This window comes from Monopterus albus, unplaced genomic scaffold (genome assembly GCF_001952655.1).
Source record: "Monopterus albus unplaced genomic scaffold, M_albus_1.0 scaffold162.1, whole genome shotgun sequence".
NCBI lineage: Eukaryota > Metazoa > Chordata > Actinopteri > Synbranchiformes > Synbranchidae > Monopterus > Monopterus albus.
In genome coordinates, this window is record NW_018128042.1 from 507,111 (window position 1) to 520,035 (window position 12,925).

Here is a 12,925-nt window from a genome sequence, read left to right on the forward strand (position 1 = left end):
GACTGAACTGCCTGCTATGGACACACTGTATACATAGTGATGTTGTAAAAGGGCAGAGAACATACTCAGGGATCCACACTACCCAGCCCACTCTCTGCTCAAACACAAAAACTGCACCTACAACCTCAGGCACAGTAGGGCGGAGGTATCATCACACACAGAAGAAGACTTTACAACAGCTTTTTTCGTGCCGCAGTAAGACTGATGGTAAATACAAGATGTGAAAAACCTGTGCAATAAGCCCGCATTACCCTACTAAGTAGAATATCATATACAGTTACACTATGTGCAATATTTGAAACTCCCCATTTTACCTGTTATCTTATTCCTGTATCCACAATTTTATTAACTATTTTGTATCCTTGGGTATTCTTGTTTTTTGGGTAATTTTATATTTACACTAGGTGTTTGTTTTTTTGGCTTTAAACTTTTTACCTGACTCCAGGAGAGCCCTGCACAAGAATTCCTATATGCCTAAACTGTTTATGTATAAATGGCAAATAAAAATCTTGAATCTTGACTGCTGATGTCATCCCTCTGCTGGGTTCGTCGCCATCAAGCCTATAAGGAACATTCACGTTAACAATTCCCATTTTTGTTTACCCTCAATTTATGTAACAGGCCATGCAAATTTGATCTTTAAGAGTAATTTAAACTAATCTGCAGTTGTAACGCACCACTTTTGTAAAAAGGTTACACATTTAAGCAGTACCAAACTGAAGGAATGCTAAATTTCACTTTGAGAAGTTATCCACAGCAATAAGAATTTGATGTCACATTTCACAATGGTCTGAACAATTTACTCACCATCTGAACTGTTGTCTGGAGGTTTGTAGTGTGAGCCCACAAAGCTTTGGGTTATCTTCTTCACTGGGTCCTGTGCCTCCGAGTTCTGGAGTTCATGTACTCAGCAGGTCTTCAGGTGCACTGTATTCAAATACATTGTTTTACAACAATATAATTCTACTTTAAACAAAATGATACAGGAATAGTTTAGCAGCTGTGTAGGTTTTGCTTGTACCACAAGGTCTATATCCAAAATTTAGTATGATGCAAACATGGATGAGAAAGCCTGTAATGGTGATCAAAAGCTCTACAAAAGACGGGTCGAGGCGCTCCCCTAATATAGTGGCAATATTTTAATGGGAACTTATTTTTGTCATGGTGAACAGCAAAATGATTGCTCTGAAGTAAGGGCTGCAACAGTATACCGGTTTCACAGTATACCATGGTATGATAATTGATGGTTATCATACCATGCGTCTTTGCTTATTACCGATACTGAAGATAGAAACGCATTGGCGCGCACCTTCCCCAGTTGCCTGTCAGACTCCACAACAGGCACCACATGCACACATGCAGCAGACAAATGGCAGAGAGCAGGAGGCCGAAATCACCAAACTACATTCCATCTTCCAATAATTACACTGAAATACACAGAAGTAGTATTGGTTTAAACAGCTGCATTTCATACCCGTCCATGATACTCAGCATCTGTAAAAGACATCCTGAACACACGAACACAGTAGAAAATACAGCTGTGCCACAAATATAACAATCTACATATACAATCGTTTACATGGGGTTTCAGCATTAACTATTTGCTCTTTTCTGGACATAAACATCAATTTTAAGTCATCTTGAGCTAATTATATTCCAAGTAAATAAACTGGTTCCAACACACAGTCATAATTTTATCCATCACAGTACCTTCCTGCTGCCTGAAGGGCCAGAGGTTGTGGTCTGTGTCTCACTAGAGAAGGCAATTAATCAGTTCAGGAACACCTGTTTACTCCCACAATAGTAAAATTTTAAAAAATAATAATGCTTTCTTGTTTGTATATTAGTGATAAAAATCTGATTTTTAAATACATTAGTAAAAGATGTACATAGCGTAGTTGTGTACATTTTTCTTTGCTTTTATCTGCTGCACTCTATTTACATTGCATTGACTGTTTCTTCTTCTCTTATTTTAGTTTGAGCTCCTGACGACGTATATCGGTGCAACCGCCCCCTAACGGCCAACAGACAACACTTTAAACTGTCCATTTGTGGTTGACAGCTGCCCCCTAGCGGCCAACAAACAGCATAACACTTTACACTGTTTAAATTAGTATTTGAATCTGAGTAAGTACAATCAATGAGTTGATACACTTAGGGGCAGTTTTCGGGTACTTATACCTTACTTGACTATTTCCATTGTATGCTAGTTTACACTTCTACTTCACCACATTTAAGATGTAAATATAATTTTTCTTCCTCTTTCTGTCCTCAGGTCGTACTACTGACTTTCACGGTCACACCTACCCTCTCACATAAATGTTGGCTATGAGTACACAGCACGTTACTGTATCTTAACTCAGAGATTATAGAATAAAGTATTTAAAGTGGACTAGTTGAAAAGACCAAACCTAATTAGAAACTCGTACTAAGCTGAATGTGACACCCTCTTTCAGCTCATTGGTTCAGCCCAGCCCTTGTACCCCTCTTCCATTTACTTGGTTCACTCTATCAGTCGTACCCGGATGTAGCAGGAACTACATTCTAAGTCAGCTGATTTCCACTCACAAGAGTATTAGGTTTTTACATATTCTAGTGCACTTGCATTATTAGTTAATTGACCTTGAGCTTTTATTTTATTAAGTTATATTTAAGGAATAATTCGCGCTAATGATTGATAGGCTTGCTATGCTACACACATGTTTCTCTTTCACAATTACCTCCCAGTTAGCTTAAAAATTGGAACATTTAGCAGTGATTAGCAGCTGATTGAGCTAGTTGTTTCACAACAAATAAATTGTTGATGCATTATTATTAACTATTACAACAACGTGGAAACCGGGGAAATGGAAAAAATTGCTAAAGGTGAGCGAAATCCGAAACGCAAAAATTATTTGCATTCTCGGCATGTCTTGCGCTTTTCTTTAGATTCCGGCTCATCTGATAATGTAAATACATGGTGTTATTTATCTGTATGATTTTTATTAGAATCGATCATCTTGTCTTTAGGATACCGAACTTTTAGAAACGTTTATAAAGTACAACCATAACAATGAGATGTAAATGGTTGGTTGATGGTTGGGATTCATGATAATAAAACATACTGTTTAGAGCATGCAGTCTACTACAGTGTGCTTAATAAAAAGCGATACTAACTTGTCACCATGATATTGTAATATGTACTATCCTATGTGTTTTTTGTTTCAAAACTGAATTTAGTCTTATGTGTACTGGTCCTGCAGATGTGGGTGATATTCAGTCCCGACTATTTGACCACAGACCAGTCGTCAATGCAGAGATCCGCTACTTTGTGAGAGAGTTTGAGGTACTTAAAGTAAAACTGTGAGGGCTCCTGAACCCTACACAACTCCTCCTGCAAACACTTAAAACGTATTAGGGCCCAACTATCATGAGAGCTTCTCACACATCTTCTAGAGGACTGTAATTTGTGTTCACCTGCTGAAGTGTCAGAAACTGACTCTGTAAACTCCACCCTTATCTGCCATCTTAGCTTAAACTACAACTCATCATATTGTGAGTCACAGATAAACAAAAAGACATTATTTTGGAGTTTTAATTATTGTGTTTTAACTAGGGGGAAAAGTAATTAAACTACACATTTCTGTTTACTATCTCCACTACAAGCAATTTTGTAATATGTCTGTTGTTTTAAGTACAAATTGACTTAGGGCAATATCCCCAAGCCAAATAACATCTGTAGTGGAGTGGTCAATATGCTGTACTTTAAAGGTACTCTGTTATCTCTTCTTGTTGAAAACAACTTACTTTTGCACTCATTTGATTAGAAGCAACATGTTAATAACCATCATTAGTCTCTATGACTACAGTATATTATTTACATGACAGCTCTAATATTTCTTCTGCTGTTTAGGAGAAGCGTGGGCACAGGGAGAGCAGACTGCTGGAGAATCTCAATAAAGCAGTGGTGGAAACAAATGAGCATATGCAGCAGACAGATTTTGAGAGTATGAACCAGCAGCTGTCTGATGTCATTAAACGATGTAAGTCTTCTCTGTCATGCCTTGAATGTGGCTCTGTTTTAAATTGCTCTAAAAGTGTGTTATGTCATGCTTTTCCTGACACTGAAGCTGTTTACAGGCACTTTTAAAAAAAAAGCATACTATTATTCAATTCACTGGGAATGTTTAACTTCATTGAAGTGCAGAGACATGTTCAGCAACAATGTGTGTGCATTCCACAGTGTTTCATAATTGTGCTATATTTCAATTCATCATAATGGTACTGTATAATGGCGCACTACTATGGTGGACCTATTATGGTGAACACTGCCTTACAGTTTGTCTTATTTTCTTTATTTAACGTTGAACAGTATTTTATCAAAACAGAAATGTGATGCTTCAAAACACGAATGTGCTCCTTTTTCTGTTATTTTTAGTATCTGCCTGGTTTAAGATGAACTGTACACTTTGAACATTGGACTATTTCTTGCATCTGTCCCACAGTGGAAGCTGCTAATCACATGGCAGAGAGAGTCCAGCAGAGGGAGCTGGAGGCACAGCAGGTAAAAATTCAGGCAAAGGAATCACAAATCATGTGGACACACTTTAATCCCCTAATACCCTAATGCCATTGTAAGTTGTAAAGGCATTTATAATATTGTGTTCTTCCAGAGCACCCAGCTGCAAGTGAACATGGAGCGTTTGAAAGATGAGTGGGCAGAGTTTTTGAAAGAACAGCAGAAATTAAAGGAAGCAGTGGATGAGGAGCACGCTATGGCTGTAAGAGAACTCAGTACCCAGTACAGCAAAATGAAGAAGGACCTGACCAAGTTTTCACCCATCTAATTAGCTACTGTTTGTGAGGGTGTGAGTGAACAAACACACTGTATGAACGCTTCTGTTTATTACAGACATCTACATCTGTTTTGCACATGAGGCATGAAGCTATTGGCTTTGATTGAGTACTTGGTGATTGACAGAAGAAGAACATAAAGCTTATAGGTTTTGCTCCTGCGCGGGAGTCAACATTTTCCAAATTGTAGATATGTAATATGAATAACGGTATGGAAATTTCACAGGCCATCAGAATCTCAGTATTCAGTCTTTAGCCCATGAAATTTGAGGTCTGACAAATGTTATTTTTAAATAACCAATCACTTGATTCTTTGCCTGTGAAATTTTAAACATAAAATAAAATAAATTTGCATCAGGCTCAAGCTGAGCGAAACTCTGACGAGATATTGTATTCAAAGCAAGGAAAACTAGACAGTTAAATGTTGGAACAGCACTTCTGAGCAGGTGTGTTTAAAGAACAGGTCAAGCATTGCAGAAACAAACAAAACAGTTTCATGAGCAAATCATCCATCACCAGCTCTCCTCTCTAATTTCAAGCCGCTTTTGGTGTAAAATGCTCAGCACAAGCTGTTTTTTGTTTGTTTTGCCACCTCAAATTGAATTTTAATGAGTCACAGATACTGTCATTTAAGCAGAAAAACAGATTTTTGTCTTCTGGAATTTCCTTCTGGTCATGTATACATAAAAACATTTTCAGTGGCTGGCGAGCATAACGTGTTTAAAATGCACAGACTGCTGAACACAAACTCTAAATGATCATTTCCATTTTGCTTATGTTTGCATAAGGAACATACAGACAGGTGTCAAATTAAGGGAAAAAACCTGAATGAGTGGTGTCTTTCAGGATGACAGTACCCTGATTCATAAGGTATGGTTTGATGAAGATGAAAATGATGTGAATCATACCCTGTTTCATAAGGTATGGTTTGATGAAGATGAAAATGATGTGAATCATATGCTATGGCCCAGTTGAACACCTAAGGGAGATTTTGGAGCAACGTGATCAACAACAGCATCTCCACCACCATATGAGGGAACATCTTTTGGAAGAATGGTGTTGATCTCTCCAGTAGTTCAGAGACTTGGAGAGTCAATGCCAGGTAGCACTGAAGCTGTTCTGGTAGCACGTGTTTTCCCATCACCATACTTTTTCTCTTAATTTCTTTCTAGTCTATGCATTTATACTGTATATACTATGTACATTATTGTCTCATGTCTGTATGTTACAGCAGTAACACTCACTTTTAAGTGTGTATCACAGATAAAAACAGAGCAATAATATGTAAAAGTTGTCATAGGAACTGGACAAGAAGTGAAGTCATGTGTGTGTCTTGACCCTGAAGTCCAGAATCTTTGAGCCTGATAGTAGACTCTGTTTTGTTTTTGCTCCAGATAATGGTGTGTTGTTGGACAGGTTAATGGATGGGTGGGTGCACTGGGCACATTCCTGGCATGGCTGAGAACTGAGTTTATCTCAGACAATGTAATAGAACAAATATTTAAGATATCCCCTCTAATTCTCTACTATACACTCCGTTGTCAAATGTCCCATTGTCATGTGAAGAAGCAGGGCTGGACTTCACCTCAAAAAATAACAAGGAAAAGTGAGAATAAAACAAAACAAGCTAGCAGTAGAGTCCCTCTGCAGAGTTTCTGGCATCACTGCTGAAGTGAACTCAGTGCTGTATCCCCTTTCACAGGAGCTGCAGCTTTTTTCCATTTAGTGAACCTATCCCCCTACTCGTATGCAAGGAAACGCTCTGGTTCCTCTGCCCATTTCACTGCATACGTGTGTGTGTGTGTGGCATCAGAACAGGACACGGTGCTTGTCCTGTCATCAGAGATCTGAGAGGATATAGACATGCCAGCAGATGTTTCAAAGCAAAGGGTCAGCGCCAATCTGCCCTTTGTATGTCTGTGTGTGTGTTTGTGTATATGCCTTCCCCATGCCTTGGTGACTAGCTGCAGATGTCCAACATAGACATAGCTCGTCAAGAGCTAACAAGGTGTGACAGTAGAGAAACATAACCGATCTCTGTCAGTGAGGCATGTTTTCATTTACCCTTCTTCATTTTTTCAGTTTCATTGGAAAAAAAGAACAGAGCACCAGAAAGGTCATCAGTAAAGTCATATGGGTGTTACAGTAGCTATTCATGAGTAAAGAGTCACAAATGTAGTTATTTGTTAGGCTTGATATTACAAACGACACGGTTTATGTCAGTTATAATGAATTTTGACATTGCTGTGTAATGTAAGATTTTGAAATATATTCAAGTCAGAAAATGTTTGGATAATTTTGTGCACTGATTTATAAGTAAGTCCAGGTTTGTTTTTAAAGTTGGGAGCAAGTTAGACTTTTGACAGGGTAAAGGGAACACAGGTTTGTGCAGGATTTAACCCTACACAACAAAGGTGCACAGGTAGATCCAGGTTTGAGAACTAACTTTTCTAGTTGTTGCCACATCAATTCTTCACTGGTTCACATCCACAAAACCAGAAAACATCTACCTAGCGATGAGGCTGAGGCAGGGTAGGAAAGCTTCCAGGGGAAATTACAATAGCATTGTTAATACAAAGCATTCTTTTCGCCAAAATAAATTGGCACTAAGCATTCTGGGATTTAGACCAGTGTCTGTTTGGGAGACTGCAACAGCAACAAGTCAAAGCATGGGCCAGAAATCTCAGCAACCACTCAATAAATGTTTTAGTCAATGGTATTAGAAGTGTCATTTAGTTGAATAAAACAGGGATATAAGGGCATTATTTGGTCTGTGCAAACATATGTCTGTCAAACATTAAATTAAGAGAAAATATACTCAAAGTAATGGCATGAAAACAGACTACAGGCTAAAGCATACTGTATAATCTTGTAAGATGAGCAGAGCACAGGCTTAAATCTCCTCTTATCATCCTCCTCAGCCTGCTGCCTCATGTCTCTGGACATTGGTTGACTTGTTTTTTGTCTGCTTTGTCCATCTGAGAGCAGCGTGTTCTTCCTGTTTTGCAGGGATAGCAGCGCTCTCAGGCCATGGAGTAGCCATTCCCTGTGCCAACATAAATGGTAAACGAAATAGCAGCACCCAGCTGGAGCCCTATTGGACAACAGACAGAGATATGAAGTGTGTTGATTAATGCAATCTGATGCTCTGTCTGAAAAAATTGCTTTCCACATACACTGGAACAGAATGAATAATATCACAGAGATGAAATGTGCACATGGCCTATAATGAAGACATTTACCACAAACTAGGATCTCAATAATTCATGTTAGACTGAAAGTCTGTAAGAACTGCTGGAGCTGTGCTTGAATGATAGAACAAAGTCACTTCAGTGACTATGGGAATGTCATCATGTTTATCAAGCGACCATGTTCCATGACAAAAGTTCCATTTAATCAGTCCACAGCACCATTCAACTGTGAATGTTTTGGTCTACACCCTATGCGGACCACCCTGATCATTTTCTTTCTGTCCCCTCATTTCCTGTCATATCTTAGCTGTTAAATAAATGCACTCAAATGTCCAAAATAATTTTTTGTTAAGACTATTTGGAGAAGAAATGTATCTGTAAAGCCCGAATTGCAGTTAAAACTGGCAGTAAATATGTAAAACAAACACTATCTTTATGTGGTAGCATCAGTGATAGCTACAGTATGTCATTATATGGTACAACCTCACTTCTGTATTTTACGCTAGTCTACGCTAGTTTTAGTTTTTATTTATAACCGCTACTAGTTTAAACCATCTAAACAATATCAATTTTAGTTTTTTTTTAACCCAATATGCTGTATGTGATGTAACCTATATGGATGATATGGGTAAAAATTCCACATCATTCATGTGCAAGGTCAACATAATGGTACTTAACAGAATTTACCTTCTAGGTTTGACTCAGCAACTACATGATCTCTGCAAATATTTTAGAAGCGTCATAAACTTAGTCATTATCACTGCAGGATATTTTAGTAGATTTCCTGACTGCTTTTGGGAATTTTCAGCCTCTGCATGCTCAGTCTCTTCTTTTGTGCTACATGATGGGCCCCTGTTACTCAGTTACTGAGGGGTCCAAAATGAAAATGCCAATGAACAAAAGCACTGTGCTTCCAAGTTAATAACCTGGCATAACAACACCCCAGGGAGTTGATGATGGGTTTGGGGCGGATGGTAATGTAGATGGTAATATGAATTCTTTGGCAATAGCAAACATTCACTCAGGTAATTGCTAAATAAGAGAGGGAAGTCTCTCAAAGCTGCAGTAAAACAAAATAAGAAATTGATATTTCCCTGACGGAAGGTTGCAAGGAGTCTCAGGCCCTGGAAGCTTTGGTAAATGAGCCCTGAGTGGGATGTAAAAGCAATCATTGGAAAGAAAAGGTTTGGAAATTAAACATCCCACTTTTCACTATAGATGTCAGCACTCCCTTATTAGCAAGTTCTGATATGATCCTTGGTGAAAACTGATACTGCATCAGAATCAGCTTCTTAACCTAATTCTAAAAGACTGCCTCAGAGCAGATTTCTCTTCTCTCTCTGATAGACACAGGCCCCGTTGCCATCATTTGTGCAATGAAAAGCCTAAGGTCTGATTAACTCAACACTACGTGATGTTTTGCATCTGTTCAGTTCCATCAGAAAGTCTTGCTAACAACAGCTCCAAGTATCTGCCAGGTCCAAGAAACACATAGAAAAACATTTTTCTCAATCAGTCACAGGGCAAACAATAGCCGAGACACGGAGAACAGCCTGTCATCGGCCAGTGGTCACCAGCAGCAACAAAGCTTGTTGTCGTTCAGATTCCTGAACCTTAGAGGAATGTCTGGTTTCACTGCCAACCACATACCTTCACAATGGCATTGAATTTCCCTGTTTTCTGTACCAAGCAGGTATTGTCCTGATGTTACTTTGCTTTGACTGCTATGGGTTCAGTTATACTTAACTCAAATGCATTAGGATATAATTTCAAATGTTTTTTGTTTTTTTAATACCATGTATACACTATTGTGTGTTTAAAAGAAAATAAACCAGACAATAAACGAGAAAAACAATCAAAAAGAAAGAAAGAAGAAAATTAAAAATTGAAAAACAAAGATGGCGTTCTAAAGAAACTGAAAAAAATTCTACCTGTTTCCTTCTTGTCAGCTGCTTACAAAAACATGTATATGTACAGTTGCATATAGACATACATCAACATACATATAGAGAAAGTATATAAAGGTCTATGTGTATAAAAATATTTAAACCCAAAATAAAATACACTTTCATTCATCTATAGCAAACCATTCAACCTGTACTATCTCCCTCCACCACTCACAGTTCTCTGTATTTTATTTATCCCATTCCTCACCCTCACTAAGAAGGGCCCACCCACTTTCAAAGTTAAATTTCTTTTCTTTATTATTATGTTTTGCATTTTCAAGGACCCACTGGAGCTTCAAACATTTGTTTGCAGCTGAAACTGTAAACCAACCTTTGTCACACTAATCCATGTATTTTTTTCCAGCAAGAATATTTAAGGTACCTTTCCCATTGTCAAATCAGCTGTATTTGAAAGAAAGCACAGAAGAAGATCCTGAAGATACTGGTGATAATATATACAAGGTGTGGGATTCTTTTTAAAGAAGTCTCCCTTCTTGCAGCATGGACAAAAACTGCTTTCATCTCATGATAAATGATATGTTGTCTGAAAAGAAGATTATTCTTGAAAGTTTTTGGGAGGTTGAACTTAAGTAGAATTGCACACCTTGAAAAAGGAAAGGTTTTTTCCTATTGTCAATTCAGGAAAACTTGGACTAAAAGCTGTGGAATTTCTCTCCTGCTGCTCTCAGGGTAGACCCTTTGCTCTCACTGAATGATCTCATGATGGGATCTCCAAGGAGCATCTAATATCCCACCTAGCTCGGCCCCTGAAACACAGTAAGCCAATCAATTGTGCTTTACAAGCCTGTGTGTGTTTCCCCATTCAGGAAACAGAGAATCCCTGCTGTGGATCACTGATGAAAAGTCATCCTGACTGACAGAACAATGAGAGGGACAAGAGATGAAGGAACTAGGTGTGTGTGTATGTGTGTGTGCATGCGCACACATCACACTACTACACTACTACACTATGGGGACCAAACCTGTTCAGACACACTGTGAAACCAGGTGCTGGTCCCAAACCATGTAAATCAGGGGTTTTCAGCCAGTGATTTGCGGCCCCTGGTGGTCTGCTAAGGCATTGCAGGTGGTCCCTGATCATGCGTTCAATAATATATTGCCACTCTAGGAATCTTAAAAAAAAAAAACACACGCACACATTTCCATGTATTACTTGTTGTTTGTAAATCAACTAATTTTAGGGTGACAACTTGGTTTAGGTTTAGGATTAGATAGGTTATGATTAAGGTTAAAATAAGTCTCCAGGAAATCAATGTACTGTAAGTCAATGTAAAGTCCCCATGAGGAATGAAAACAAATGTGTGTGTATAGATGTGATGTTTTTTCTCTCTGTGTGTGTTGGTAACAGCTCCAGTCTATGAACCCTCATGTTCATGAGTCAATTTCTCATCCCGACTTTCTCCATGGAGGCCCAAGCTCTTGGCAGAAGAATGCATGGGAGTGGGCTCCTTCAATAAAAGCAACCCTCCTTCAGGGCCCGGGACAGCCCTGGGCTTTACTCTTTACTGTTTCCCTCCCCTGTGTCCCAAGTGGCCTGCTGCTACTTTGTTTCAAGTGTAATGGCTCTACCTTGAGACTAAGAAAGAAAGACATAGAGGGAGGGGAGAGGTCCTGAGCTAATTTTATGACTCACCTCCTCTAGACCTGTGTTAATCAGTGCATGTCACAACATCTTGTTAGAACTCAACATGGTTTGATGCTTTCATTTAGCAAATATTATGCATGTTTAATAGAATTTTTTAAAACTATCTGGATTTTACACCAGTTTAGGTAGAAATAGCATGTGAAGAATCCAGGAGGAACATAAGACTGAAGGGAAGGCATTTGCCAAAACAAATGCTGCCCTTTAAGTTATTACAGGGAAAGTTTGTGACATTTTTGGAAATAAACTTTGCTTCCCTGGCTTTCATTGTCTTGCTGAGAGTTGATACCATTCACGTCTTTACACTAAATGTAAATCTACACCCAACATAAAGACTGGAACCAGGGGGACACAACTACTGTAGTATGGCTCTGTCCAAAAGTAAAGAAGGCCTGCTAACAAGTCTAAACCTTCATAAATTAATATGTTATACCTTGGTTGTATAATTCTTACAAAAACCAAAGCATAAGAATCATAAGTTTTGGTTTTATAGTGGGTTATACACTACTGTCTCTTGACTAGGTGCATTGACAAAACTATGTGGTTGCTTGAGTAATAAGCAGAGGTTTGGAGGTCCTGGTAGAACAAAGTTGTTATCTTATGAAAGAGCCAGGCTGGCCTGTAGCCTAACTGTCTCCTCAGTAGCTCGATAGCTTAGTGACATAGACATAAGAGTGGTATTGTCCTTCCTCTCTAACTCTACAAATAAATAAGCAAATTTCCCAAAGTTTCGCACAGTTCCTTTGACAGTGAGGGAAGACAACCATTTTCTAAACCTACCGTTCACTGGTTCAATGTGAAGGAAGTGTCTTCATAACGAACAACAACTTCCAAGCCTTTCTCTTTTAATTATCCATTGAAGTTAAATTTAATCTTGCATTCATTGCTCTGCACCCAGTAGTGTTGTCGAGGTTTAGCAGATATGTGGCTGGAGTACAGCTAAGCTTTTTAGCAGGCAATATATGGAGAGAAGAAAAAGTAAGGGGGTAGAGAGAGGTAAAAAGAGAACAGAAGAAAAAATACATCTGAAGAAGGAAAATCTGAGGAAAACAGAAAGTCATGAAAAGAGCAACAGTAAAGCAGAAGATAGCCACATAAACAGAGACAAACAAAGCAAATGGCAGCAATGAGAATAGTAAGAAAACTGAAAGAACCAGAGAGCAAGGACCAACAACAACAGAGAAGGGAAGACGGGTCCTTGGTCTGCAGATCAAAGCAGGTGGTGAGCAGTAGCTGCAGGACAGCCCCCCCCAACCAACACCTGCTGCTGCTGTGCAGCCAATTCAAACACA

The 12,925-nt window shown here is 38.7% G+C and overlaps 1 protein-coding gene across 3 annotated transcripts; it reads left to right on the top strand.

The window, feature by feature from the left end:
• The first annotated feature begins 2,526 nt into the window (after nt 1-2,526).
• On the top strand, nt 2,527-5,842 carry bloc1s5 (biogenesis of lysosomal organelles complex-1, subunit 5, muted). 3 transcript variants are annotated; one of them, XR_002276180.1, is made up of 6 exons: nt 2,527-2,865; nt 3,220-3,325; nt 3,893-4,022; nt 4,485-4,543; nt 4,653-5,703; nt 5,755-5,842. XR_002276180.1 is itself a non-coding variant. In XM_020615305.1 (5 exons), exons 1-5 carry the CDS (start codon nt 2,847-2,849, stop codon nt 4,824-4,826), a joined length of 465 nt encoding a protein of 154 aa, XP_020470961.1. In that variant the 5' UTR covers nt 2,527-2,846; the 3' UTR covers nt 4,827-5,734. The 3 variants fall into 3 exon arrangements, 1 of the variants encoding a protein (XP_020470961.1); XR_002276179.1 differs by having other exon boundaries at nt 3,243-3,325; XM_020615305.1 differs by lacking the exon at nt 5,755-5,842 and having other exon boundaries at nt 3,243-3,325; nt 4,653-5,734.
• Nucleotides 5,843-12,925: the final 7,083 nt, after the last annotated feature.